At 39.5% G+C, this 26,628-nt stretch overlaps 1 protein-coding gene across 1 annotated transcript in view; it reads left to right on the top strand.

Annotated features, from left to right (window-relative positions):
* Positions 1-18,782, top strand: part of grid1b (glutamate receptor, ionotropic, delta 1b) — a 43,806-nt gene extending 25,024 nt beyond the window's left edge. Inside the window, exons 2-3 of the mRNA XM_036142588.1 lie at positions 9,209-9,364; positions 18,700-18,782. Of these exons, the coding sequence (XP_035998481.1) occupies positions 9,209-9,364; positions 18,700-18,782 (239 nt within the window). The remainder of the gene's footprint in view (positions 1-9,208; positions 9,365-18,699) is intronic.
* The last annotated feature ends 7,846 nt before the right edge of the window (positions 18,783-26,628 follow it).

Here is a 26,628-nt window from a genome sequence, read left to right on the forward strand (position 1 = left end):
AAGAACTTACACAAGGAAACAGTCTTTGAGCTGCTACCAGAAACTTCATCCAGAGGTGTGTCTCCATTTAACTTACGTGTTGTAAAACAATCCATCACAATCTTACAAACCCATGAAATTAAAAGTTTTTCTTTCATAAATTGCTTAGTAAGAGCAGACTTCTGTCTTTCTGTGATTTAAAAAACCCAAACAATAAAGTTTTTGGTAACTCAAACTCACCTTAAAAGAGGAAATACTTAATTTTAGTTTAATCCCAGACATTGAGAAACAAAGTCATGTGTCTCTTAAAACAGGGCATGTAAGCATCTGGTTTAGCATGTGTTAAGAAATATTTTAAAATATTTATTATTTCAATATGGAGTTCTGAACAAAAAAAAAATCTGAGCACTGCAAATAGAATTAGTGGCACAATGCACCAAACCTTGAAATTCACAATGTGGTGCCTGGAGAACATTTGAAAAGATGCTGGCTGAGAACTCACAAGGCAAGTTGTGAGGCAATTCTCACTAGATTCACAAAGCAGATTGCAATAAATACATCCAGAAGCAAACCAACCCATCAAGCCCAGCAGAATAGATCAATTTGAGCCCATTTTTTTTGGAGCTGACAGCAGTTCTTTCTATAGACAAACACAATGGACACAGAAGTGATCAAAGAAACAGAACATGTTTTTGCTTTTTCAATGATTATTGGAGTCGAGAATGCTGGGCCTTGAAAAGGCTTCTAGCTGTGTCAAGAAATCCCATTTTGAGCTTTTTAAAGTGCAATGTTTCTTCACTGATTAATTCAGAGAAAAAGGATTAATAGTAATAAAAACAATAAATCAGACAATTATTGCAAGCATAATATGTGCCATACTTCATCAGACAAATTATTTACTAACCTATCACCATCTATGCTCTATCTTTTTGCAAAGCAAGCGGGGCAGCATATCACTTTCATCCCTTTTTCCTCTCAAAATGTCTTTTCCAGATGGTATTTTCTCCCGTTGTCTGCATGGCACAGAAAGCTGTTTGCCTTTCATCAAAGGCAATTATATTTGTTCTTGCTGTAAATTATTTACATACAATAAAGACGGGTGGAATTTCTCCCAAAAATATGCAGAATATCTCATTTTATTGGGAGCAGACTGCCGCTGTTTGCTCTGCGGAGCTGATTTAGGAACAGATCTCTCTCTGCATGTAGAATTAGCCACACATTTAACATCCAGAAGCAATGTATGTCAGTCTTGTTGTCTTTTTTCTATTGCTGTTCTTTTTGTTACAAACTGTTTTTTTTTTTTTATGACAGGCAAATTATACTTTGTTAAAACACACACATAAGCCATTAAAGTTGGAATGTGAAACAATCACTACAAGTCAAGCATTTGGCTTTTCCTTATTTTATGACTCTCTATATTGCAGATACATGGTAAAGACTTTAAAACTATGACTCAAAAGTATAGAGAATTATCCAGCAAACACAAATTTGACAAATAACTCAATACATCTTGTATATTTTATCTTTTTCTAAATACCTCCCCCCATTTGTTTTTATTACTGCTTTGGTCACTCTTGGCCTTCCCTCAATTAGCTTAACGAGGTTAGCCACCGGAAATGGTTTTCCAACTGTCTTGAAGGAGTTCCCAGAGGTAGTAATTAAAAACAAAAACAAACCACTGAATGAGAAGGTGTGTCCAAACGTTTGACTTGCAGGGAATGTCCGACATTTTGCAGTTTCAGAAAATGTTTCAATGATTTAAATTTAAACATGTCAAATGTATGGTGCCTGCATCCTGTGTAAATTTGAAAAAAGCTGTCGGAATGTCTATAAAAAACAAACAGAAGATTGAGGAGGTCTTTGTTATTGTGATTATCGGGATTTTTGGACGATTGCTGGTACTGTTGACCAACACACTTTGCATGAAGCCATCCAATAACAATAATCATTATGAAGCATCAAGGGCAAATCCAAAATCCAATTTACTGTGTACCTTCTAGCAAAAACACATACTGAACTTTGAGAAATAAAACCTTCTGTGTTGGTGTCTCCAGCTGGCAGCCGGTACCTGTAATAAAATCTAGGAATATTGTCACCGAGCGAGAGTCCCAGCTGCCATAAAGCCTCTCAGAGATGAATAGGTGGGGAGTTTATGGTCCCGCGTCTCAGAAGCTGCTAAATCTCCAAGTAAACCTGCTGCTCTCTCCCGGTTTTGCAGCCAGCTGGAGCTCCGGGACACAAAGCCGGGTGCTGTTGGTTGATTACCTGCCAGAGAGAGGAGGCGGCTTGATAAACACAACAGCTCCAATGCATTGTGTTTTCGCAACAGTAGCGGATAAATTGCATTTGGCTGCCGGCTAGTGTGAAGTTCCCACCTTAGACGTAATGTAGGAATGTTTGCGGAAAAGGTCAGACTCACAAATCACGCGCCGGTTGGCAACTTGAAAAAGAATTTCCGCGTTTCTACAGCCTTGATTAACTATTCGGCTCATTCAGAAACAAATAATCTGACCTTAGAGATTTGAGCGTTTGCGTGTGGGAAATGCCAAGCAATATTTCTTGACACCATTTCTTCTGAGCGCTGTATGTTTATGCAAACCAGCCGCGTGTACTGCAGGAGTAATTTCAAGGTATTCAAACCATCAAATAGAATAAAATCATATTCCTCCAGGGCAGGGGTCTCCAACTCGAGTCCTCGAAGGCTGGGTTTGTGCCACCGTCGCTGCTTTATCTGCCCTCACCGCTTCAACACGCCTGACTCAAATATCAGCTCATTAGCGGAGCTCTGTAACTTCACTGCATCCTTAAAGGATTACAGGGAAGGATTACTAAAAGGAAACATTAAGGCATTGGAGTTTGACGCCACCATTTTACTGATCCATAACCCGAAGCCAGCTGAAGTTGCACTCACACACAGGAGACATTTTTTTATGTTATTTCAAAATGCGGTTGCTTTATCAAAAAGATACTTAAGGTTTTTCCTCGCTTTCTGCTTACAGAGCACTTCAGAAGGAGAGTAGGAGGCGGATACTGCGGATTAAATGCTTTGATTAACTGATCGTCAGTGATTGCACCTATAAAAAAAATAGTTTTCTCCGTTTTCTGCTCTGGAGCGTATAGGTTGACCCAGTGATAAGATAGAAAGATATCAGTAATAACCTTAGAGGGGTTACTGTTGCTGTCCCCGAACTGGGAATTGTTATAAAGCCGTTTCCATCCGCCTACAGTAAAAAAACAGATTATTTGCAAGTGAAAACCCATTTAAGACAGCTGCTAATCTTTCTAGAAGTGGACATCCCAGCCAATTCCCCCCAAGGTCAGTGTGTGCAGTCATCAGAGAAATGACAAAACTGAGACTGTACAGGCCTCAGTTAGCATCTTAAATGTTTGAATTCATGACAGGATATTTAAATGAAGACTAAACCTCATGAAAAAGTTGAAGAAGAAAGTCTCATCTCTTTATGAAGGACATAGCCACACGCCTTATTTTTTGCAAAGCCGCATCTGAGCAAGCTACAATATCTCTGGAACAATGTTGTTTGGACACCAAAGAAGAGATGTCTACCAAACCCAGCACACACAGCACACACTGACTGCCAAACATGGAAATGGAGGGCTGATGATCTGGGCTTGTTTTGAAGCAACGGGACCTTAGCACCTTGCAGTAATCAAGCAGACCTCAACCCCCTCTGTAAAGCCAAGTGTTCTCCATGTGCTCTGCTGAAGTTTGATCCAAAAGGCTTCAACAACAGAAGGGTTTAAAAAAGGACAAATAAACCAAGGCGGTGCCCAATCAACCCTGTTTATAGTGTGGCGTGACCTTTGGAGAGGTGTGCAGAAACAAATGTCTGCGAGCTGCAACGAGCTGAAGGAGCGTTGGAAACGCAGACTGGGGCGAAATTCCTCCGTAACAATCCGAGAGACCGATGAGGTCAGACAGAAAATGACTACTGCTGCGTTTCGCTTCCAAAGTGTGGCGCAACAAAGTGTTGGATCGTGGGCTGAAGCTCATTTGCACGTTCTTGCTACGCACGCTCGGTCAAAAACACGACTGTTAGGTTAATTGGGCTCTCCAAATTGCCCCGGAGGGTGAGAGTGTGTGTTCATGGTTGATTGTTTCTGTGTTGCCTCGTGACGGACCGGCGACCTGTCTAGGGTGTAACCCCTTCTTCCCCCATGCAAAATGACCACCACCAGCCCCCCTGGACCACAGCCCATTATTGTGACGATTACCCTGCTGTTTTACTTTTTAGTATCTCTGAAATAACAGAACCTTTTCTGCTCCGAATTATAGTTCTGACGTTCTTAGACAGGTGGAGAAGTCTGTTCAGTAATCTGAGAGAACCGACAGCTCCTAAACGTCAGCCCACGTTGTGTCAGCGACTTCCAAGGCGTTCGGTGGTGAATTTTTCCTGGACAGCTCGATAAGAAGCCAAATGCAAGCAGAGTAGGATGGTTCAAATTGTGCTGGAGTTTGTTGTAGTCAGAAAATGTGTTTTGGCACCGGAACGGCGCGTTTTGCCAACATGATGCCACTTAGCTGGTTAGTGATGAAAGTAAAGTGGTGTTTCAGTTATCACACTTCAGTGTAATGTGCTGCTCTTACCTCAGACCATGCTGCGACAAATCATAACCCACGGGTATCTAAGTGAAACCGGATCGTAACGTCTTTAAACGAAAACAGAAACATTTTTTTCTAAACTGGGTAACAGACACCTGTTAGCAATAAAATGCTTCAGCCTTAAAAAAATTTTTTTTTTTGCCACTAAACCGAAACATCACATAAACAGAAACACTTTACTTGTTTCATTTATCCCTGCACCTTATTAGAAAGGCGGCCTAAAGTAGTCTGAGTGCTGAGTAACCAAACCATGCTGACCTGGACCTTATTTTGCCCTGGTATCAATAATTGTGCCATTTTCTGGTTTTCTTTTTACTTTTATTCTGGCCTTTCTGATAAAGTCATGCTCTGTTGCTTTAGAACTTAATTTAGATTAGATTAGCTGTTTTTTTCCATTAGTTATTTAGCTAATGCATTTGCAGTTCTCACCACCAGAGGGCAAATGTATTATACTTGCTATAATTTGCAACTTGAAGTAAAAATCCACAAAAGTTTATTCATTCATTTTAAAGTTGTTTTTTACAGTTGCCTTTCCAATTCACTGATTTCTTTTAACTCAAACTAAATAAGAAAATTAATTGAGCACAAACTGTCAGCAGCTTAAGCTGCATCTGCAACATATGTTACAGATTGCTTGGAATAAATCATTAATTGAGGGGTACTTTCTCAAAACAGACACGAGGAGCATAACATCATTCTTGGAGGTTGGACCTTGAGCTTCCGGAGCCCACGAGACGCCCCAGCCTTCCTCCCATTCCCCCCAAGATGCACTCATTATTAATTAAACCGGCTGAAGTTCAAGACTCTCCAAGCTGCAGCTATGAGGAGGAATATAAGCCTCACATCAATTCCCTCGGCATGCCCCTGACAGCTGGAACAAGAATTTAGTAAATTGAAGGCACCTGAGTGACTGCAGTTTCCAAACTTAATGATTGATCCATCCAGCCCGGAAGCTGGACAGCGCTCCCTCGCTGCAATACCAGGAAGGCCCTGAAGTCCACAGCCAGTTTTCTGCAGCGGCGATTAGTTTGTTTGGAAACGCTGCAAGATGAATGAGCTAGCAACGGCTGATGGGAATCCATACATATAGGCAGGCGTTTATTAATTATACTTAACAAATTTTCCACAACCTCAACCTGAGGGGTTTAAGGATCTTAGTGCCTGGTTTATTAATGGTGGTAGGAGATAGTAATCCAGGAGACTGTTTTCCGCTGCAGGGACAGCATTGCTCTGGTCTTATGTGCTAAGGAGGCAGGAAAGAGTAAATTCAGTGGTTGTCGTCTTTTAATTCATCGGGAGGGACTTTAAATCTCCTTTTTGCCTGGGAACAGCTTAGATGATGCCATGATCCACTACGTAAGAGTTTGTGTTTAATGCCTGTACCTGTTACCTCTGCAGTCCAATCCTGGATACTTGGTTCTGTGATCGTTGGTTAGGTTAAACCCGTATTCTTTAGTTACTGTTTCTCCTGGTTTTATTTTGGTAGTCTGGTTCATTTTCCTCCGTCTGAGTACCCCGTGTCGCCTTTTTGTTTGGTTTGAGTCCTTCTTGTGGTGTGTTTTGTTCTGCATTGGGATAGTTTTCTGGTTTCCGTGTGTAGGTTTGTGTTCAGCTCTTCCTCCTTTAGGATTCCTTGAGTTATCTCGGGTTCTGATCACCGATCTTTGGGTTTCACGGAACCAGCCTCCAGTTTTTACCCATGAGACAGACAGCCTGGCGACTTTTAAGACAAACCTTGAAGAAAGCTTAAAGTGGTCCATGTTATCCTGAGCTATGTCACATGTAAAGTTGCTATATTGTCCTACCGCTCTTCAATCATGCATTATCTGCAGTTATTGCTGACATTAACCTTATGTTCTCTCTATGTTTAACCGTGTCAACTCTCTGGAGGGGTCCATCGGCTGAGCTATTGCTGCCAACACCCTCATGTTCTCTCTCTATAGATAAAACACTTGACTCTGATTTCACCTTGTCTCCATCTCAGACAAGACAACTGAAGGTGCTACGACTGACCGTATGGACTCTATTTTCCATCCCATAGATTTTCCTACTCACTCAGACCTTACATGTTTAGCTGTGTTTTCGTTCTTGATGCAGCCTCTAAAGCAGGGGTCACCAAGATGGTGCCTGCGGGCACAAGGTAGCCACTAAGGACCAAATGTGGTGCCAAATGTGGTGCCCTCAGGCCTGTTTAAAAAAAATAGTACAACTATCCAGTGAGCTGTATTTAAAATGCTATTTTATTCACTTGCTCCTCCTTTTTAATCATACTGGTATTTACATAGATTTAAAAAGGACAAAAGCATTAAAAGCATATTTATATTACATAAAGTTAAGGTGAGCTTGGACTCTTGTAGTTCAAAGGTCGGTACAGGTTTAAAAAAAAGGTTGGTTGTCCCTGAACTACTGCTGCCATTAAATATTTCCTCTTTTTACACAGTATGTACTGCTGCAACAGTGCTTCTGTTTGGTTTGGGGGGTATTTGATCTTTCTCTCTCCTCCCCAACCCTCAAATGGTTGCAGTAGACATCCTAAGCCAGGATCCTGGCTTCTTCACGATGACTACATGATTTAAAGGAGTTTTCATTTCTGCTGCCACCACGTGCATGCTCAGTGTGAGGGATTGCTGCACAGCAAACCTTTTCTTTCACCGTTTGGCATAATAAACTGAACTTGACCGCATCGTTTTATAACTAGGGTTTAGTTTCTCTGCTATTATAACCAGCGTTTCAGTTTCTATGCGCCTCAGCGCTGGACCTAACTCCCTGAAAACCTCAGGCATGTAAAAACTGCAGGCTCTCATAAATCAGGACTTTTATAGCGTTACTGTTTATTGCGGTTTTCACATGAAGTCCAAAAATGGAACTTATCAGGTCATTTTTCTCATGCCTTGGCTATTGACTTTTTTTTTGTGAGTTATGTATTTTATAGTTTACTTTTTACGTCATACTTGCATGTTACTATTGTTGTTTTGCTTTTGTCTAATGTGCTTTGTGTTTTTAAATCCTTTCATGTTTAAACCTCTTTTCCTTTACTTTGCTGTAAAGCGTGTTAAATGAGCCAGTGTCTGAAGAGTGCTGAACAAATAAACTTCCTTGTCCCACCTGCCATCCTCCTGGTCATTTGACTCTGCCGCTGGCTTGAATTATTGTGCCTGCTTTTGAACATTGTTTTCATCCCTTCTTCCTCATACCTGCCTACCTGACTCTATATGGGTCCTGCATTCAAAAGACGCCACTAGCGTTATTGTATGTGTCAGGATGAAGCCTTAAAAGACAAATAAATTTGTTATTAATATGCCACTTTAGTGCAGCCTTTCAGTAAATAGTGTTTAGGCTTAACGAACCAAAGTAACTATATTTTCGTAAATTATTGTATTCACTTTGAAAAGAGTTCTGGATACTATAAGTATTTATTGTGTTTTTATAAATAATATGATCAGCGCATCAGCCCAGTAGCAATGAGAACCCCTTGCGACCCCATGAGGGATAAAGCGAGTCAGAAAATGGATGGATGGACAGCCAACAACTGTTTGATGTTCAGGGGAAAAGAACCTTTCAGCACAGAATACAAGCGCTGCCCAAACATTTCCATTTGAATGTACTCACATTTAAATCTTCAGAAGATTCCCAGGCACAGAAAATAATCAATTGGTGCATCAAATTTCCCATAACATTACCTTCATGATGCAGTTTATTAGTTCTAGTATGTTGTCATGCTATAATGTGTTTGAATTGAAAATGCTAAATCTAAACTTAAAAACTGAAACATTTTAATTGCCTTTAGTCTCCAAATGGTCATGCTTTCTCTCTAGAACTACATCTTTCTGCTTTACTACAACTTATTACTAATATGTTGCTCATAATCGTTGCCGTTAGTGATGTATGATTGTCATGAAAACCAAAACTTTATTCCTGAAAGTTTTAATGCTGAGAGCAATATCAAAATGCACCGCTGCAGTCTTTGTCGGTAGGTTGAAACTCTTCAGAAGAACAAATTTGTACAGCAAAACGGGGATATTATATTGAAAAGAGGGGAGGTTTAGAAGTAGTATCTATGGCAGATTTTGGGTGCCCTAAAAGGAAGTCAGTGTAAAGTATTAATGCATTTTTAAGATGTGTGTGTGTTTCCTTCTTGGCTTCCTAAATATTTTCTGATGCTGAGGTATTTGGTTTAACATCAAACTAAACAAACAATCTTGGCAGATAGAGCATCATGCTGTTATGTTGCTAATAAAAACTAATGCTACGATGAAAGATCGCAGGTCATCTAGCTGCACATCATCTCGGTTATTACCATGTAATGGATATACTTCATGTTTTGTCTTTTGTTTATTTTTTATCGTCCACAGGAACGGCTGATGGCCCCGTTTTAATACAGCAAAAAGACTCTATCCTTCGTAGGATATATTCATTTGGAGCCAGATTGTGTGACATCCTGTAATTTACGACCCGTTTAGTTTTCCTAACTTGTTCCTGGATCCTTCATGGTTTCTACTGTTATATTTCTGCTTTATTTGGAGGGAGGGGGAGGGGGGGAGTAATTTAAAACCTTCATGTTTTTTTCCCGCCCTCAATCATTTTCCTCCTCTTCCTTCTCCTGACCAGGTGCCATATTTGAGGAGAACGCGATGCGGGACGATGAGGTGTTTCAGCTCGCCGTGTCCGACCTTAGTCTGAGCGATGACATCCTGCACAGCGAGAAGATCACACACTCCATAAAGCTCATCGAGCCCAACAACCCTTTCCAGGCGGTGCAGGAAGGTAAGGACCGCGGCGCTGTTTGAGGAGCATGGCTGATTCTGGCTGGATTCTCGTTGCGTTTTGGATGTCTTCGCCTTTGGTCGTTCGCCTGTTGATTTTGCTGCTGGTGTGGCTTGGTGAAGCGTGCTCGTGGTGAACGACCCACATATGAACCCTCTAAGCGAAATGGGGCTGCAGTTTGCTCTGAGAGGATGCTGCTGATCTCTGATGTCTCTTCTACACATTCTTCTTCACTATCCTTACTTTTGTCCGCCGGACTCAGGTTTCAGCCTGAGTCTGGGGAAGTTTTCAGGCAAGCGCTGAGCCTTATCACCACCACAGGCACTCCTAGGTGTTTCCACTTGGAGCAGATTTCTGCTCATACCCCAGAAAAGCAAAATATGTTGGTGATAAACAGATAGCAGTGCTGCTCCGGGTTGCTGACGCCGTTGAATATGCTGATTACGATGCGCGTGTTGAAGTGATTACAACCTTGTGGAAGAAAACTGAAGTGTTTTTCACGCGTGCCGAGAGAGGAAGGTGATGCCGTTGTTATCGCAATTTAGCTAAACTTTATTTGCTACGGTTGTTTCTTTTAAGAAAGATTTAAAAAAAAGCACATTATCTTGAAAACAAATGGATGTGCCGGTGAATAAATGTTTATTTTTTACAGTAACTGACAAAAGCATCAGCTTGCATTTAGTTATCAGACGTTTTAAGCCTTGAAACCCCTCCAGCTCTGATCCTCGGTGGCAAACACGAGCTTTCCAGAAAGAAGACTTAGAGGTGTTCATGTACTGACTTGGCACGTTACAGCCAGGTTCTCTAAATGTTCTCGCTAAAGCGTAAAGGCAGATGCCTCAGGCGCTGCCACAGTTATGCATCCTACCTTTTCAGACATAAAAAAAAACAGGAAACCTGTCTGTGTTCCCACGTGATGTTTCAACTAAAGTAGCGGAAACCTTAAAGTCAAAGACATAAAAAGGATTGGATGCAGATTCTGGACAGGAGCTGAAAGAGGTATCATTGGCTCGTCTGAAACGCGTCCTTAAAGATCAGGGTATTCTCTGAATGGTCAGCTGGGAGAAGGGGGGGGGGGAGGCCGTGTGGTAGAGATTAAGATGATTAATTGCTTTAATATCGCATTTACTCAGCAATCTTTAAATGTGCCCACATTTTACAATAAAAAAAAAAAACAAGAATAATTGTAAAATTGTTGGGAGAAGAAGTCCTGTTAGTAAAAGCATCTTTTGACACATTTCTTATGGTATCTAAAATAATATTGAGTGTTTATTTATTTATTATTTTTTTTTGATATTGTTGCTTTTGAAATTTTAGTATCATGACCATCCTAAGTAAACATTTAGTTAAATAGCAACTGGTAAACACACTTCAGTGGCCGTCAGTGAGCTCCTGAGAGGATTCTGGCTCCATAGTTTATCGCTCTTTTCCTAAGGGTTTATTTAAAGGGATTAGACGAGTGGCTTTAGTTCACTCACTTGACTTATTTAACGGTGGCTCTTTGGAAGAGACATTTCAGAAGCTGGAGATTAGCTGGTTTCATCCATTCCTAAACCAGTCTGCGTGCGTGTTTGGGATCATTCTCCTGTTGGAGCAACCAGTTGTGTCCAAGAGTACACTCTAGATTTTGATTTGATGTGAAGTTAAAGAACTTGGAGGTAGGAATTTCATCCACTTTGTGCTTTGCTTAAATACCATTTCCAGCTAAACAACCCCTCAGCATGATGCTGCCACTGCTACGCAGCGTTCTTAGGTTTGAGAGCCTCCACTTGACTCCTTCAAAGATGCTCCTTGTCATTGCATCCAAACAGCTCAACCGTCAGCCCATCAAGCCTTTCTCCAGAAGGCAGCTGGCGTGTCCCCGTCCGCGCCTGGAGACTTCAGTCCGGCCTTAAGGTGTCGATTTTGGAGCCATGTTGACGTAAACCTGGATTCAACGCAGACGGCGACGCCAGCGTCTCAGTTCATGGCAGGCCTGGGCCTCGGTGGTTCCCGAGCGTCCCGGCACATTTCCGCTTGGCCGTAGATCTTCACTGGCATTGTATAGAAGACCATTCCTGTTAGCATCATTTGTAATTACGGCTGGAAGTGAGAATATACCGAGCTGTGAAACATTGGCGTGTTTGAGAAGTTTTTAAAATACTTCTGGAAAAAAATAAAACAGTGCACTCACAGCATGAATATTTAACTGGGGTTGATTCAAGGTTTGACGGGAGGTATAAAATATTTATAACTCTGTAAGGCAAAGTTTACTGTGAAAAAGATTTTTTTTTTTTATGTTTCCATGTTGAATAGTCGTCCTTTTTGAATACCACAGACTTATTTATGTTTGTCTGATAAGTGGAGGAGGAAATGCTTCTTTCATTCATATGAAAATTTGGTTTGGATGAAATGAACGGAAAACAACAGGATTTGCCACTCGTGGACGGGGTTGTGCATTGATTAACGCGCACAGAATTGACGAGCATTAACATTAATGGATGGGCTTTTGTTCCTCTGCATTGTTATAGCAGTGATGTGCAGCCCTGTGTGGTTGCGAACTGTTTTTACAGGTCCATGGGGTTAATTTATCCGTTGCCCTATTGTCGTCATTAAAGTCTTTGTTGGAGGGAATTTGATTAGCATCCCTGTGGGTGGCTGTCGACTCGGAGGTATTTGTAAGGATTTAAAAAAGAAGTTACACATTTAGAAAAAATTATTTTGTCAGAACACCAAGTTTAACGTTCCCTGTCTGTTATGACAGGGGTTCAAACTGACTTGATCAACTTTGAAATGTAACGTACAACGCTCACAGATACAGGAACTTTTACCAATACTAGGAGAAGTTTTTACCTCCTTAAGTGGAAATATATATGAACAAATACTACTGCTTATTTATATATAGTGCTATATATATATATATATATATATATATATATATATATATATATATATATATATATATATATATATATACATTTATAGCACTATATATATATGTATGTATATATATATATATATATATATATATATACATTTATAGCACTATATATATATGTATGTATATATATATATGTATATATATATATATATATAATTTATTTTTAAAACCAACAGGATATATTGACAGATACCACATAACTCCTGCCGCAAAGCCCCCTAATCCACTTCCTCCCTGTTTAGCAGTTAAATTTGATGGCTAAACAGCCACCACCATTAAACAGAGTAATGAACTTGATGCGCTGCTTCATGCAGGTTAAACACCTGAACAGAGGGAGCATGAAAGATGAAACGGAGGACGGCAGGAGTTATTCCAGCAGTAAATGTCAGAGGGATGGGACGCAGAGGAGGCTGACTGAGGAGAAAAAAAAAAACAAAACAGGAGGGAGTAATGAGAAAAATAAAGATTCAGACGAGGATGGAGAGAAAAAGATGGAAAGTAAAACACTAAAGTCATTGTGTTATCAATTCATGTAGCCATGGGACGGTGGGGAGATGTTTTTTTTTCTTCTCTTTCTGCGTGCTGATGATAATGACCCAGCTGCTTTCTTGGTTGGTTTGACCTTTCTCGAAGCTCCAGTGATCCGCGGCCCTCTGAGACTCCCACAGCCCAGGCTGTAGTGGATTATGAGTAATAAGAGAAGGATTCACACTTTGCCATGTGTATTTTCTTGGCTTTTTATGTGTTCACGTGTAACCCCACTGAACTCAGAGGGTTTTCTTCATGCAGCAACAGTTTTTGTTGCTTAGCAAAGGTCTGTTTGCTCCCATGAAACTCTGCTTGGTATTTTAGAAATATGTAATATTTCAGATAAATTTACTACCACCTTCCCTATTCTAATTGTAAAGTTAGTTATTGAGGTATTCTCTCCAAGGACTCAGATTCATATTGTTTGAAATACGTTTTATTTATTTTAGAGCAAGCTGAATATTAGACTTTAAAGTTCTGATTTTTGGTAACCTCTGATTTTATGATTTTAGGTTTGGCAAGTGTATTAGTATCGCACTATTCATACGTAGGATATCTAAAAGAAAAACAAACAAACAATTCCTATTAAGTACAAAAAATACCACAAAACAATACTTATAAAATAAAACAAATTTTTTTTTTACAGACAACACAAATTGGATAAGAGGCAAATTTTAAGTAAAAAAAAATCGATGATGGGAAGATGAAGAAGAAATCTTTGACATTTGGTAAAGCTGCGGTAAACAATGTCGTTTTTATTGTTTTGGAGGACCTAACACTTCATGCATACTTTGGGTTTTTAGTGAGTTGATTTTAGAGCTGAGAAGCACAGAAACCAAATGCAGCTGTCCATGTTTGAGTTCTGGTCCTGGGCACATTAATGAACATTTTAAACAGCAGAAATGTAAATGTACCCAGTGACAGCACACAAAAGCTTAAAAAATAAATATCAACAACAGCCCTCTTCAGTTTCTGGTCATTTTGCGTCATTTTCCCCCTTTGGCAATGAACTACAGTCAGCAGGGTGGTTGCCACAGTTCTAACTAGTGCCATATCAGTCTGGCAGTTGTCAAACGTTAGCTTTATTGATACTTTTTTTTTTTTTTACAACACTGTAGCAATGAAAGTGGACAGGGGAGTGTTGGTCAATTTCAATTCAGTTTTATTTATATAGCACCAAATCACAACACAAATCATCTCAAGGCACTTTCCAAAGTCAAATTCAATTAAATTGTACAGATTGGTCAAAAAATTTCCTCTCTAAGGAAACCCATCAGTTTGCATTTAGTCTTGATAAGCAGCATTCACTCCTCCTGGAGGAGCGTAGAGCCACAGGGAGAGTCGTCTGCATTGTCCATGGCTTTGCAGCAATCCCTCATACTGAGCATGCGTGAAGCAACCTTTTTCTGGACATTTTGCTTCATTAATCATACCCGCAGTACAAAAGTTTATTGCAGAATGGGGACTCCGCACCGGGGAAACGGATCTCAGTGTGGGAACTCCGACTAGACACCGTTAACCTATACCGTCCGGCATATTGACCACGTCACACTGACCCTATAAAATTCTTAAACATCAAAGTAATAGGGTTGAAGTTACTTCATCAGGGTTGTAGCACTTACAAAGGTAATCAAATGGGTTATCAACATCCTCAGGCGTGTCCTGTTCCTCTGTCTCATTGGCACAAATTCCTCCCAAACAAAGATGGTGGCTAAAGATGGCCCCAGAAACTCTACTCTAGCACTCACGCTTTTGTTTCCCATGATGGTTCAGGTAAGCCTCTGCAAGGTTGGGCAGGGACTGCGTGACTGTGTGTCTGCAGCACAGCTGTGCTAACCAAGTTGTGTCAGTTTGTATCCATTTAGATGGAAATGAGCATTTCTAAAGGGGACATATCAGGCAAAATCCACTTTTCTGGCCTATTTTAGTCCATATATACATTTTATTGGGTACTTTGAGTCTCGAGGAGTGCAGAAAAGTTGAATGTATTACGTATAGGAGCTGCACAGACATTTTTACATTCTGTTTGGGTCATATTTTTCAAGCTGTACAGTTTTCACTATTCTCTGTTTTTTTTTTTAAAACAATAATGTCAGAGTATATGGTGTGGAGCTGTTAAACAAGGCCATTGACTTCCTCCTAACCAATTGCACAAATCCGCTATCTTTATTTTTCACTGCCACTGAGATTTTGTAGTCCAGGCTGAAGAATGCTGAAGCTACAAGTTGGTAGGTAATACCTGTTTGGTTGTTTGGTGTGTTAATCAATACAATTCATTACACAGCCCCCCCCAGCATAATACAAAAATGGCTGAATGGGGTGGAGTGGAATGTTTTGTGACCTGTAAAAGGGGGGCGGGGCAGGGTGTCAAGTGCCTTCTTTAGATTTATGTCTACATTTAAATTTAAAGAGATTGGTCAAAAATGAGTTGCAACTTTTTACATTTATTAACAAGAATTGTCAGTTAGTTATTTTTTTTTATTTTTTTTTTTTACATTTTAAAATAAGGAGGCAATACCAAGCCTTTTTCAGTTTTTCAATTTTTCTGTTGCCGAACCACCACTTGAAAACCAAGGAGCAGGTAACCAGGGACTTATGTGTATGGAGTATGGAGAAAAGGTAAATTGAGTTCAGACAATCATTTAGTGTTCCCAACAATGTTTTTGTATTGCACCTGGAGCCAAAAAAATAATTTTCTAAAAATGTTTCAAACATTTTGACATGAATAGTAACTAATTTTGATGTGAAAAGGGGGGGACAAAATAAACTGGAACTTCATATTTTATTCAGGAAAGGTAAGAACATTTTCTAGGGAAAAGCTGTAATTTGGTCATCTGGTATGTAATTAATAACATAATTAAAAAAAAAACCTTCATATTAGGACAGAGGTGACACATCTTTGCATATACAGTAAGATATAAGATTCACCCTTTAAAACCCATTTCTTTTTATATAAACACAACATCAATTAAGTGCTTTTTTAATTGTTTTGTGTAAGTGTTTAGCATGGTTAGCGCAGTTAGAATGACCAACTTTTTTTCATAAACACTTAGACCATGTGCACACCCATTGTCCCCCCCTCCTGTTCGATTATTTCCTCTAAGTGGTTCACCAAAATAAAACACCCTCCAAGTATGCCTCAACTTTTAGCTTAACCACTTATCCTAAATACGGCAGATAAATGATTACAAGTTTCAGCGCTGATGCTCTTACCCCGAATCATGGCCTCCTTGTCTTTTTTCTAAACTTTGGCACACCTCTAAAAAGGGGGTTCTCCACACATGATATCTGAAGAATGACTGTGCCGTCATGTAGATTTGATCTGTTTCAGGACATGTGAATCCTCGTGTGTGTCTTAAGTGTCTAACTAAATCTAATCCACACCGTACAAATATTCCAACAATCAATCCCGCTTTATCAGTTGAATTAATTCTTACTTTTAACAGCCAAAATAATGCAGGCATTTAAAGAAATAAATTATTAACAGTTTCCTGAAATACAAATTTAGCCTGCCTTGTTTAAAGCTAAGAGGGGGGAAAAAGAGCAACTTTCCTGTAATCAGCTAAGCCTCTCAAATTTGAACTCTGATCTGTTGAAGTGGCAGCCTGAATGAAAAACCTGCATAGCTTGATAGAAAATGCAGCCTTACACAACTTTTTTTCAAATTCCTTTTGATGTTTTTTTTTCTCTAAATTGGTATAAAACAAACAAAAAAATCCCTAATAAGACAAAACATAAAAAAAAACTAAACCCTGGCTTCTTAGGATACAGAACGAATCTATAACCTTAACACCACAGCAATAGTTTAGCGCCTTAGACATCACATGTCTAAACTTACGAGAGAGCACTGAATGCTCATTAGAAGACTTAATAAGGTTAAAAAAAAAGAAAAAGAAGTGGATGAAAGTGAAATGTTAAATATTTAAAACAGACTTCAACCATATTCCACAGAGTTAAGTTAATTCACACCAGCAAGTTATCAGAGGTGTTGCATCACTTGGTCCACAGTCTTGAACTCAGACAAGCCTCTTCTTCTAAAGTCAAAATCTTCAAATTTGTATTAAACTGACTGGGAAACGTTAACCAGGAAGTGTCATTTGATGTGAATTAAGTCTTAAAAAGTAAGATCTTTTCTAATTTCAGTCTAGAAAATTGCCACTAATATCTCCAGAAACAATCTGAGGGGTCTTGGTTTCCCCTGAGCGTCTAACCAGTGAAGGTGTGTTGGATCAGCACTAAAGCTGTCTGCCAGTCATCTCCGATGTATTCAGCACTCAAAGCTTGTCTCGTTTATGGCCCATACCGATGAGGCCAGTCATGAATAAACTTCAGACATGGAATGTTTTCTGTTTTGATATTCCGATTTTATTTTTAAATGACATGTTTAAAACATCTGAAGATGTGCTGTTGCCGCCGCAGTTCGGCCGCTCTGCCTGAATATGTTTATTGACTTGATCATTTTTTTATATTGCCGCGCCGGCGGGCCTAGAGCTGATTGATCGGTGCTCCCCGGATGAATCGCATAACCTGACGCCGGGAAGCGACAGCCCTATCAGAGAAGTGACAAACCCTCGTTTTTACAGCGCACAGTTCGTCACATATGCCAAAATATTTGAGTTCATGCGATCTGAGGCACGGCCATTTATTTCCCGCGTAAACAGCTCGTCTCATTAGCACAGCCAGTATAGCTGATGATCAGTACGGGATTTCTTTCGCAATACTGATTCTTTGTCATTATAGTAGCTGTTTGTTCAGATAGGAATAGCTCCTGATCCACACACTCGCATATGGAAGAGTTTGAATGCAGTAAACAAACCTTCTGTTGAAAATCTCAGCAAAACCATCTGTCAGCGCGATCCGCCTGGATTACATGCCTTGAGTTCCCAACAAAGAGAGTCTGAGACTGTGCAGCTCTAATCCTTTTAACACATATCAGCCGAATATTCAATAAAGACGCCTGGCTGTACGCTGTGTTTTTTTGTTTTTTTTCCCCACAGATGGTTCATGTTTTTTTTTTTTTTTTTTTTTTAAGTCAAGCAGCCTTGGCTTCCTGACTTGCTGCTTTGTAATTCGGATATAATGTGATGAACTTTTTAACACTGCTCACTAATTCTTTAATTGGCTTTTCAATTCAAACAAATTAGCCTAATTGTCTCATTATGATCCTGTCCGGCTTAGCTCAATAACTGTATAATTAGAAGAGAAATGACTTGACCTGAGAAATCTGCAAGGAAACGTGATGCTTCCTTTTTTACCCACCGCCCCACTTTTTATTCCTCATTTTATTTCTGTTTTTTAATTCTTCATTAGCTTTTGTTTATTATGTTTGCTTCTGCATTGGTGGGGAAAAAAAATCTGAGGCTTTAATTTCTTGTTTTATTTACCATTAATATGTAGAAGAATTTGTGTAATTTGTTTCATTCTCTCCTTTCTGACATTTTTGTTTTAAAATTTAACGGTACTGTGATGTGGGTGTTCAAAAATTATGCTCATTCCCTTTTGTGTGTTGCTGTGTTTTTCTTGATTTTTTTTATTCTTGAAATAATGCATCTGATCTAAAATATCTAGTTACAGACTTGTTGCGTAGGTAATTTTAACTGTTTATGGAACAGAACCTGAACTCTGCATGTACATAAATGACTGGATTAAGCAGAGTATGTTGGCGTATGCTTTCAAGTTCAGCCACCTTTCAGTCTGTGAGCTTGTTCTGCTCCGGTTTTGCAGAGGTACACATGAGGGAAAAAAAAATAATTAAGTTAAATGAAAAAAAAAAAAAAACCTGAATTAGCACGACTGCTGAATGTGAAACAACCGGGATTGTTATGTGCATGTAGGCTGCCTTTCTGTTTTTGCTTGAGTGACAGCTCCAGATGTTGGATCTTTGCAGACAAATCGGCCACATCTGTCTCCCAGCGGCAGATTGTCCCTCAGCCAGGGCTGATCAGGATCAGAGGAGAGAGGCAGGTGTGAACCGGACATTTCACCTAAATTAGATGAAGAAATGCTGATTAGATTCTGTTCCCCAGGATTCTTGCTTGGATCAATTGAAAAGTTTGAATTCTTTAGTTTGATGCGCACATTGTTCTTATTATTTTTTTTTAAATTGTACTTAAACGTATGCCTGCTGATATTTCTCTTATGAATCTGAACTAATAAAAAGTGCTGCTTTTGGTGTGAGTGAGCCCTTTTTGTAAACTTGTTTTCTACATGTAAACTGGTAAAAACTTTTAGGCTAAATATTTCAAGCTACAGAGAAGATGCAATTTTCTTTGGCAATGAACAGCAAAGCAGGTTGTCTTCTTGGTGCAAAGGCCTTTATCTATAAACACACTTCTGGACGACGGACAACGTTTTAATTATTCAAAGAATGTCAATTATGTTGCACGTTTCTTGTTTTTGATTACAAACCCCAAAATAGCTGGATAAAACCCACTTAGTGTCCTAAATACCAGCCACTTCTGGGAATAACAAAGGGTTACAAACATCAGTGACTTTGATGGGTCCCTTTGTGAATGTGTTTATTTCTTTCTTTTTTTTTCCACTGAAGAATTTAGAGGACCACAAAGTCAAAGATGCTCGTCTTCAGATCAGATATGTCTCGAATTTGGAATGTCTATAAAACTGCGCTGCAGTAATATAGTTTATTTAGTTTCTTTTATTTGGGTTGACACAATTCAAGTGATCCTTGAGGCGGTCTCTGGCTCATGGGTTAGATTATGTAGCAGTTCACGTCTCACAGCAACTGAGGTGAGCCTCTCAAGAATAATTCAAGAATTTCAAAGGAGTATCAGTTTTAAAAAAAAAAAACATGTTTTTATGTACATGCTATGAACACTTTGGATTCATGTTTGTACTGTTGGTAACAATCAGTGAATTATTTTTTTATCATTAAAATAATCAAAGATAAATGCTGACCGTTCTTATGCTGGTTTATTGTGGCCTCCATGCCATACCCTTCATCAATGGCTTTGTCTGGAGATTCTTCACCAGATTCAAGGTGTCACTGAGCTGGGCCGCTCCAAAACATTATTGCCTTCGGTCAGAAGAACCATGTTGGCAAAATTAAGATGACCGTAAACCTAAACCTGTCAGGTATGAATCATTTTTGGGATTAAAATTATACATATGGAGTTCAGACGTCTTTTTTTTTTTTTTTTTTGCAGTTGCATAACATCCTTATTTTTTTAATTAATTGATATGGAGAACAGAAACCTTCATATCTTGGACTGTTTTTAATGAATTTCACATCCTGACTGCAAAGATGAATATTTTCTGCAATTTAAAACTAAACCACTCTCAGCAGCGGACCCAACCGTTGAGGATGTCTGTGTTCATGTCGGAGCTGCAGCCGTAACCCTGTGCTGCTTGGCTCTTGTTCCCGATGAATCAGATGCTCCGGAGAAGAAGAGCGATCGCTCCAACTTTGTTCTTGCTGTTATGCTGCTAATTGGAGCTGTCAGTTCGCTCTGTGATCTTTGTTAATCCACACTAACAGCTCTGATGTCGGCTGATTTCTTCTCCATACTGGGATCACTGCTGTCCTGTCTGCTGCTGTTGCTGGATGCTTGTGAGAAGTTAATGATGATCCTATGGTCAGTTTCAGGGAAAAAAAAACAAAAAAAAAACTTTTCCTCTAATTCAAGGCAACAGTAATCACATTAATACCAGTTCAATAAAGATTAATTAAATCAAAATGTGCACAATGAAAAACCTTAAACTGAATAAACCTTATTCATAGTTTGAGGTATATCTCCCATGGCTGACTTTGCATGAAACCATTGATGGTCTAAAAATAATAACAGCTCTGCAACAACAACCTCACTTTAACAGTCACTAAGATCACTTGATTAGCTCCAGCATTTCTAATTTCAAGAGAAACCCTGAGTAAATTTGAAGTTCTAAGTGTCCAAAACGTGTTTATTAATTAAAACTCAAAGAACACACAGATGCGTACCTCCACATGTAAAAACGTTCACTGGTCTCTTTACCGTGCACGTCCACCCAGGGACTGTTTCTGTGAAGGTTTGATGAAGGGTTTTACTTTTGAGGCCAGTCATGAAGGGGTTGTTTTGTGCAACTGTGGTTCAGTCAGTAGAGAAGTCATCTCCTAATGGGAAGGTTGTGGGTTCCACCTGTCACATGTCGATGTGGCCCTGGGCAAGGCTCTTAACCTTAAATCGCCTACCGATCTGTATCGGTGTATCAATGTGAGTGTGACTGGGTGAATGGGTTTCTAGTGTAAAGCGCTTTAAGTGGTTGCTGTGACTGGGAAAGCGCTAGAACTTCAGTCCATTTACCGCTGTTTCTGTGTTTAGTTCTAAAAGTTCATTTTTTGCACATGTCAAAGGAAACTGCTCAGCGGGTCGCTGCTCTGACCCTCCCTGGTTACACTTGGTGTGCTAGACTTAAGTGATTAATCTGGTGGGTAGGTCATCCGATGGGCTATGTTAAGGAGATGTGCAGATTTCTGTTCACTCGGGAATAATGATGTCGAGCATGCCAAGGAATATACAATTTATGTAATGTCATAAAGTAGATTATGTAGACATTTCTATCTCATTTATGGTGATGCCTTCGTGGACCATATGAATCGTTACAACCCTGTTTCACTCTTGTATCCAATGTAGGCCTATATCTCGAATTACGTCTTTATTTGCCTGCCTCAAGACCTTTATAAATGAAAAATAAAATTTCTAAATGTAACTAATTCATCTTTACTAATTGATATTTACTGTTTTTTTATGATGAGTTCTTGAAGTTAGGACCTATTTATGTTTTGAGATTTTATTGCAATTACAGAAATGCATCTTTCAGTTTTACAAACATAAGCTTTAACACAGAGGGTTGGCTAGATAGATTCAGGAGTCAAACATAACAATAAACAAGAGGAAACAAGTTAATATGCAGGCAAATCCTTCAAGAAATTCTGACACTGCTGCTTTAAGTTGAAATATAGTTGCGAAAATAAAAGGCTGAGATGAATACATATAAAAGACTCTGGAGAGAGAAACTCCGGCTGAGATGCAGCAGCTGTTTCATCGCTGACTAAGCCTGAAACGAACACTTACATTTTGTTTTTCACTCCATCCAACTTTATACTCTTTTTGTTTGTTTGTTTCAGTGTTTTAACGCGTGAAGGCTTTGGAGCAGTCACGGTGTTGGTGCGGCTTGTTTTAGGGCTTTACAGTTTACTGATATTACACTCCAATTTAAACTCCAAGTAATCAGAGAAATGGTTTAATCAATAAGCAGCGATTATCATTATTAATGAATGGTTTGGCCACATGTCTCCTTGGGAAATATACTATGCTCATACTTTTTTTTTTATCTTAGGTTTTGGGCTTTAGCTCATTCAAACTGCAATTACCTGGTATTAGATCCCCCCCCCCCCCCCCCCCCCCCACACACACACACACACTCCTACCTGCACCTCTGAATAATCAGGAAAACGCTGTTCAACAGGATCTACCCTTTCAGTTGTGTTTAATTTAAGCTTAGCACAAACTTCACATACTCAGAAAAAGTATTTAAAATCTTGATTTGTGCTCTTGTCTCTGCATTTAAAATATCCCCCCTTTACTCAATGAGCACAGTTAAATGTGTTAGAAAAGCTTCTCTGGATTGAATGGCGGTTTTACATGCGGGTTGTTTCAGCTGGCTGACAGCTCGTATCATTGTTGACAATCTGCGTATGTCCTTTCAGCTTGTGTGGTTGTCGTTATGATGCTATTGAGCATTGTCTTATTGTACCCTGCTCAGTTTGAGCAATTCTCCTATTGTATTTATAATAATGCATATGTTTGTTCAAACACCTGACATTTAAATCAAATTGTTTTAATGGCAGAGCTTTTTCTTTCCTCAGCCTCACTGATGGGGATGGGTGATGTAAGATGGGGATAACAACTGAGGGTCTATTGATTTATCTTTTTCATTTATCTTCAGATTGTTCCCTCCTGTATGCTTTTCTTTAACAGCATAAATCCTTCAAACCTCGTATGAATGGTCACAGGGATGAGCTGCAGTGCAGCGCTGATTCGAACATGATCAGCTTATTCATTTCCAAAAGCTTTATGTGGCGTTTTCTCGGCGGACGTCAACTTTAAATGCGCAAGTCGATATTTCATGAACGTAAAAAAAAAAAAAACGCCGCTCAATTGAAGTGTAACAGGTTTGTAAGCCAAGGCCTTAAAATCAATCGTAAATCCTCCTGTTGGGTAATGGGCTCCACTTTGATTCAAGCAATCTTTTTGTAAGAGAAGGTGACACATTTACAGCACCTAAACTTGCATTAATGTAATGAAAGTCTTCAAAGGAAACCTGGTCGTTTAAGGCTATACGTTCTTGTCATAAACCCCCCGAAAATCCGCAACACAGCGCTTTCCTTGTTAGTATTTTGTTGTTTTACATTGCAGGAATTTCACTACTGCCTGCTTTTTTCTAACTGAATTTAGCCAGAGCTTAAAGTCCTCTGTTTGTTGTCGCTGAAGCTTTTATTCCTTCAGTGTGTTGATTTGAAGTGTGCTGTGGCAAAAACGATATAATCCAATCACCGTTGTGATGAAGATGACTCTCTGGTCTTATAAAGTAATCTTGTACAAAAAAGAGTTCTCTGTTGTTCTTTCAGATAGGTGCTCTAACGTTTCACAGTTGGTAGAATGCTTTTATACCAAGGAAGGGAGAAATCCAACACATTTACAAAACCTACGGCGAGAACTAGCTTCTTATGAAAACTTGTTATGAAAGCTGGCTTTTGTATGTCTATACTACTGTAGGCGCTGTCTAGTAGGCAACCATTCAAGTGGGAGCAGAGAAATCTATTTCAATGTGCATAAGCATAATAAAGACATAATCTGAGCTATAACTTCAAGACCGTCATAAGAATTCATAAAGCGAAGTTCAAACAGTCATGAGACATTAGCAAGCTGTATCATTTTCTATTGCAAGTGTTTGGTCTTCAGCTAAAGGAGAATTGGGATTTTTTTTTTTAAACACTACCATTGCAAATTTGAAATGCAGTCTGAAATATCTGTAAACTTTTGACTTTAGAAATGCACTAGATTTTAAAAATTATTCCCTCACCTGCCTTGACTCGTATATGACCTTCAGTGACGTCCCATTCCTAATCCATTGGGTTGAATATGACATTGGTCCAACCTTTGCAGCTCTAACAGCTTCAACCCTTCTTAGCAGGCTGTCCACAAGGTTCTGGACAGTCTATGGGAACTTTTGACCATCCTCCTAGAAGGACATTTGTGACGTCATACGCTGAATTTGGATGATAATGCCTAGTTCGTTGTCTCTGCTGTTCTATGGGTTGAGGTCAGGACTCTGTGCAGGCAGTCAATGTCATCCACATCAAACTCTCTCATCAATGTCTTTGAGGACCTTGCTTTGAGCTCTGGTGCACAACCATGTTGGAAGATGAGGGTGGACATCTCCAAACTGTTCCCACAAAGTCGGGAGCAAGGAGTTGACCTAAATCTCTTGGTATATTTAATCGTTAAGAGATCCTTTCATTGGGACCAAGTTGTTCCTGAATATCACCACCCCACCAGCGCCTGGTGATGTGGAAACCCATTCCCTGAAGCTCTGTGCACACTGATCCTGAGCTAATCTAAAGGAAGTTGGCGACCTCACGACCGGGCCTGTTCCACAGAGGACACCCCATCACAGAACCACACTGGAATTCACTGAGCTCCAGAGAGCAACCCATTCTTTCTCAAATGTTTGTAGAGACAGTGTGCATGTCTAGGCCCTTTATGTTTTATACACGTGTGTCTATGGAAGTGACTGACACCTGATTTTAATTATTTGAATAGGTGAATGAACACTTTTGGATACATGATGTATATGACAACAATCTTGGTGATCCTGACCTAAAAACCAGAAGAGTTCATCATAATTAAATGACGGGAATCTAAAGGGAAAACAAATTATTTATTTATTTACTCATTTAAATCTTCTGTTGAATTAAATGTAAATAGTTGATCACAATTTTTTTCTAATTCCAAGTGGAAAAAACTTTTCAGGCTGTGCAATCGAACCATTATTTATTGCTCTTGTACATCCTATTAACATGGTTGTCCAGAGTGTGTATTAACTAAATTATTAGCTTGGTTTAAAGCTAAAACACGATGAATGTACGCAATGCCTTAATTCAACAGAGTCTAAATTATTTAGTTTGCTGTATATACTGGGCCTGGAGCGATGAGTTGTCCGGTCCATCAGGTGTTGACAGCCCTACTTGCTCTTTCTTCTACTTTAGCGTTTGACTACAGTTTCTGCCAAAGCCCCATTGCTCCATAAATCCCGTCTTGTCAATACCAGCAGCCATAAAGGCCTAAACTGCCCAAGTCCTTCATACACAGGGGGAATTTACATCCTTCTGCTCTAAGATCAGTTATGGGCCCATATTTCCTCTTCATCACAGCTAACTAGAGATGGGCTGACAGCACTAAGGGGTTCCTTGGTACCATAGATCAGTACCGGTCCATCTGCTTGTCATGTCTGATTGGGGCATAAATGTAACCGGCTTTCCTTTAAAGTCACCAGTGACAGAACATTTAGATAGTGATGAGGGGAGGACTTTTTTTCTTTTTTTCCTAGAGGTAAGGAAGGTTTGATGCAAACAGGAGATGAACTCTGTGAAACACAGCTGATGGTTTCAACTCTACCCAAACACTGATATAGAGCACTTCATGTAATTAAGAGCGTTTGATTTTTTTTTTTTTTTTTTTTTGCGTAATTTTACACTGCAGGGACAATTAGGGCCATTGCTGTGATAGTCTGGGGCACTCCAAATGTTAACAACCAAGGATCACAATTACCTTGTTTAAAACAGCAGCTGGCCGGCTGATAAATAACGTCCGTGGGCGATGAAATGCTTGACAGACCCCACAGAGATGGCCTCTAGATTAAATGTGGCTGTATTAACAACACAGGTTGCTGCTGGTGCTGCCGGCGAGAGCGTGTGGGCTGTTCATGTATCTGTTACAGGAGGCACTAATGCAGTCGACCCTGCTTAAATAGACTAATGACTGTATAGTTAGGCTACAGTTTGCGTTCATTTAATTCACTTTATTCATAATGTGTCAATTCACAACAAATGTAATCTTAAGGTTCACGTGAAGTGCATATCCAGCTATCTCGAATAGAATTCAGTCCAAATTGATAAGTCTTTCTACTTCCTATCCAATTGTAAACAGTCCAAATGAATCCAAGTATAATAAAGTCAAGGCAGATTCAGCAGTTAATAACAATTTATTCAAATGTTCTAGATATCAGAAATCAAAATAATGCACCAAATCTTGACTTTGCAGCAATCCCTCCTAGGAAGAAACCTCCAGTACAACCAGAACGGCATGAGCGGCCTTCCTCATTCTGCCTGAGAGGATGAAGCCTCTTGTGAAAAGCTCATGGAAAAAGATAGTCATGTTTATGCAAATCCTAAGCAACATTTTCCTCGCAACCAGGATAAGTAGGCTTTTGAGCAATGTCAGTCTCAGATATGTGGCAAGCGCTGTTTACAGATGTAAGTCTGCTTTAAGAAGGAATGGAAAAAAATAAACACTGTTACTCCCCCCTTTAACCAACATTGTGATCAGTTCCTTGTTTTAGATGCACCAGAACAGGGTTTATTGAAGCTGTGACCCTACTGATGCATTTTATTGGTGCAGTGAGTCCCCAGTGGTAAGAGCAACGTACGTTAATACCTGCAGGATATTTGGAAATGTAGTCTTACCAACTGCTGGATTGACAGAATATGACTTTCTCGGTTTTATATGATCATTTGCCTTCAGAAAAATGTGCTGTCTGA

The sequence above is a fragment of the Fundulus heteroclitus genome, chromosome 10 (genome assembly GCF_011125445.2).
Source record: "Fundulus heteroclitus isolate FHET01 chromosome 10, MU-UCD_Fhet_4.1, whole genome shotgun sequence".
Lineage (NCBI taxonomy): Eukaryota > Metazoa > Chordata > Actinopteri > Cyprinodontiformes > Fundulidae > Fundulus > Fundulus heteroclitus.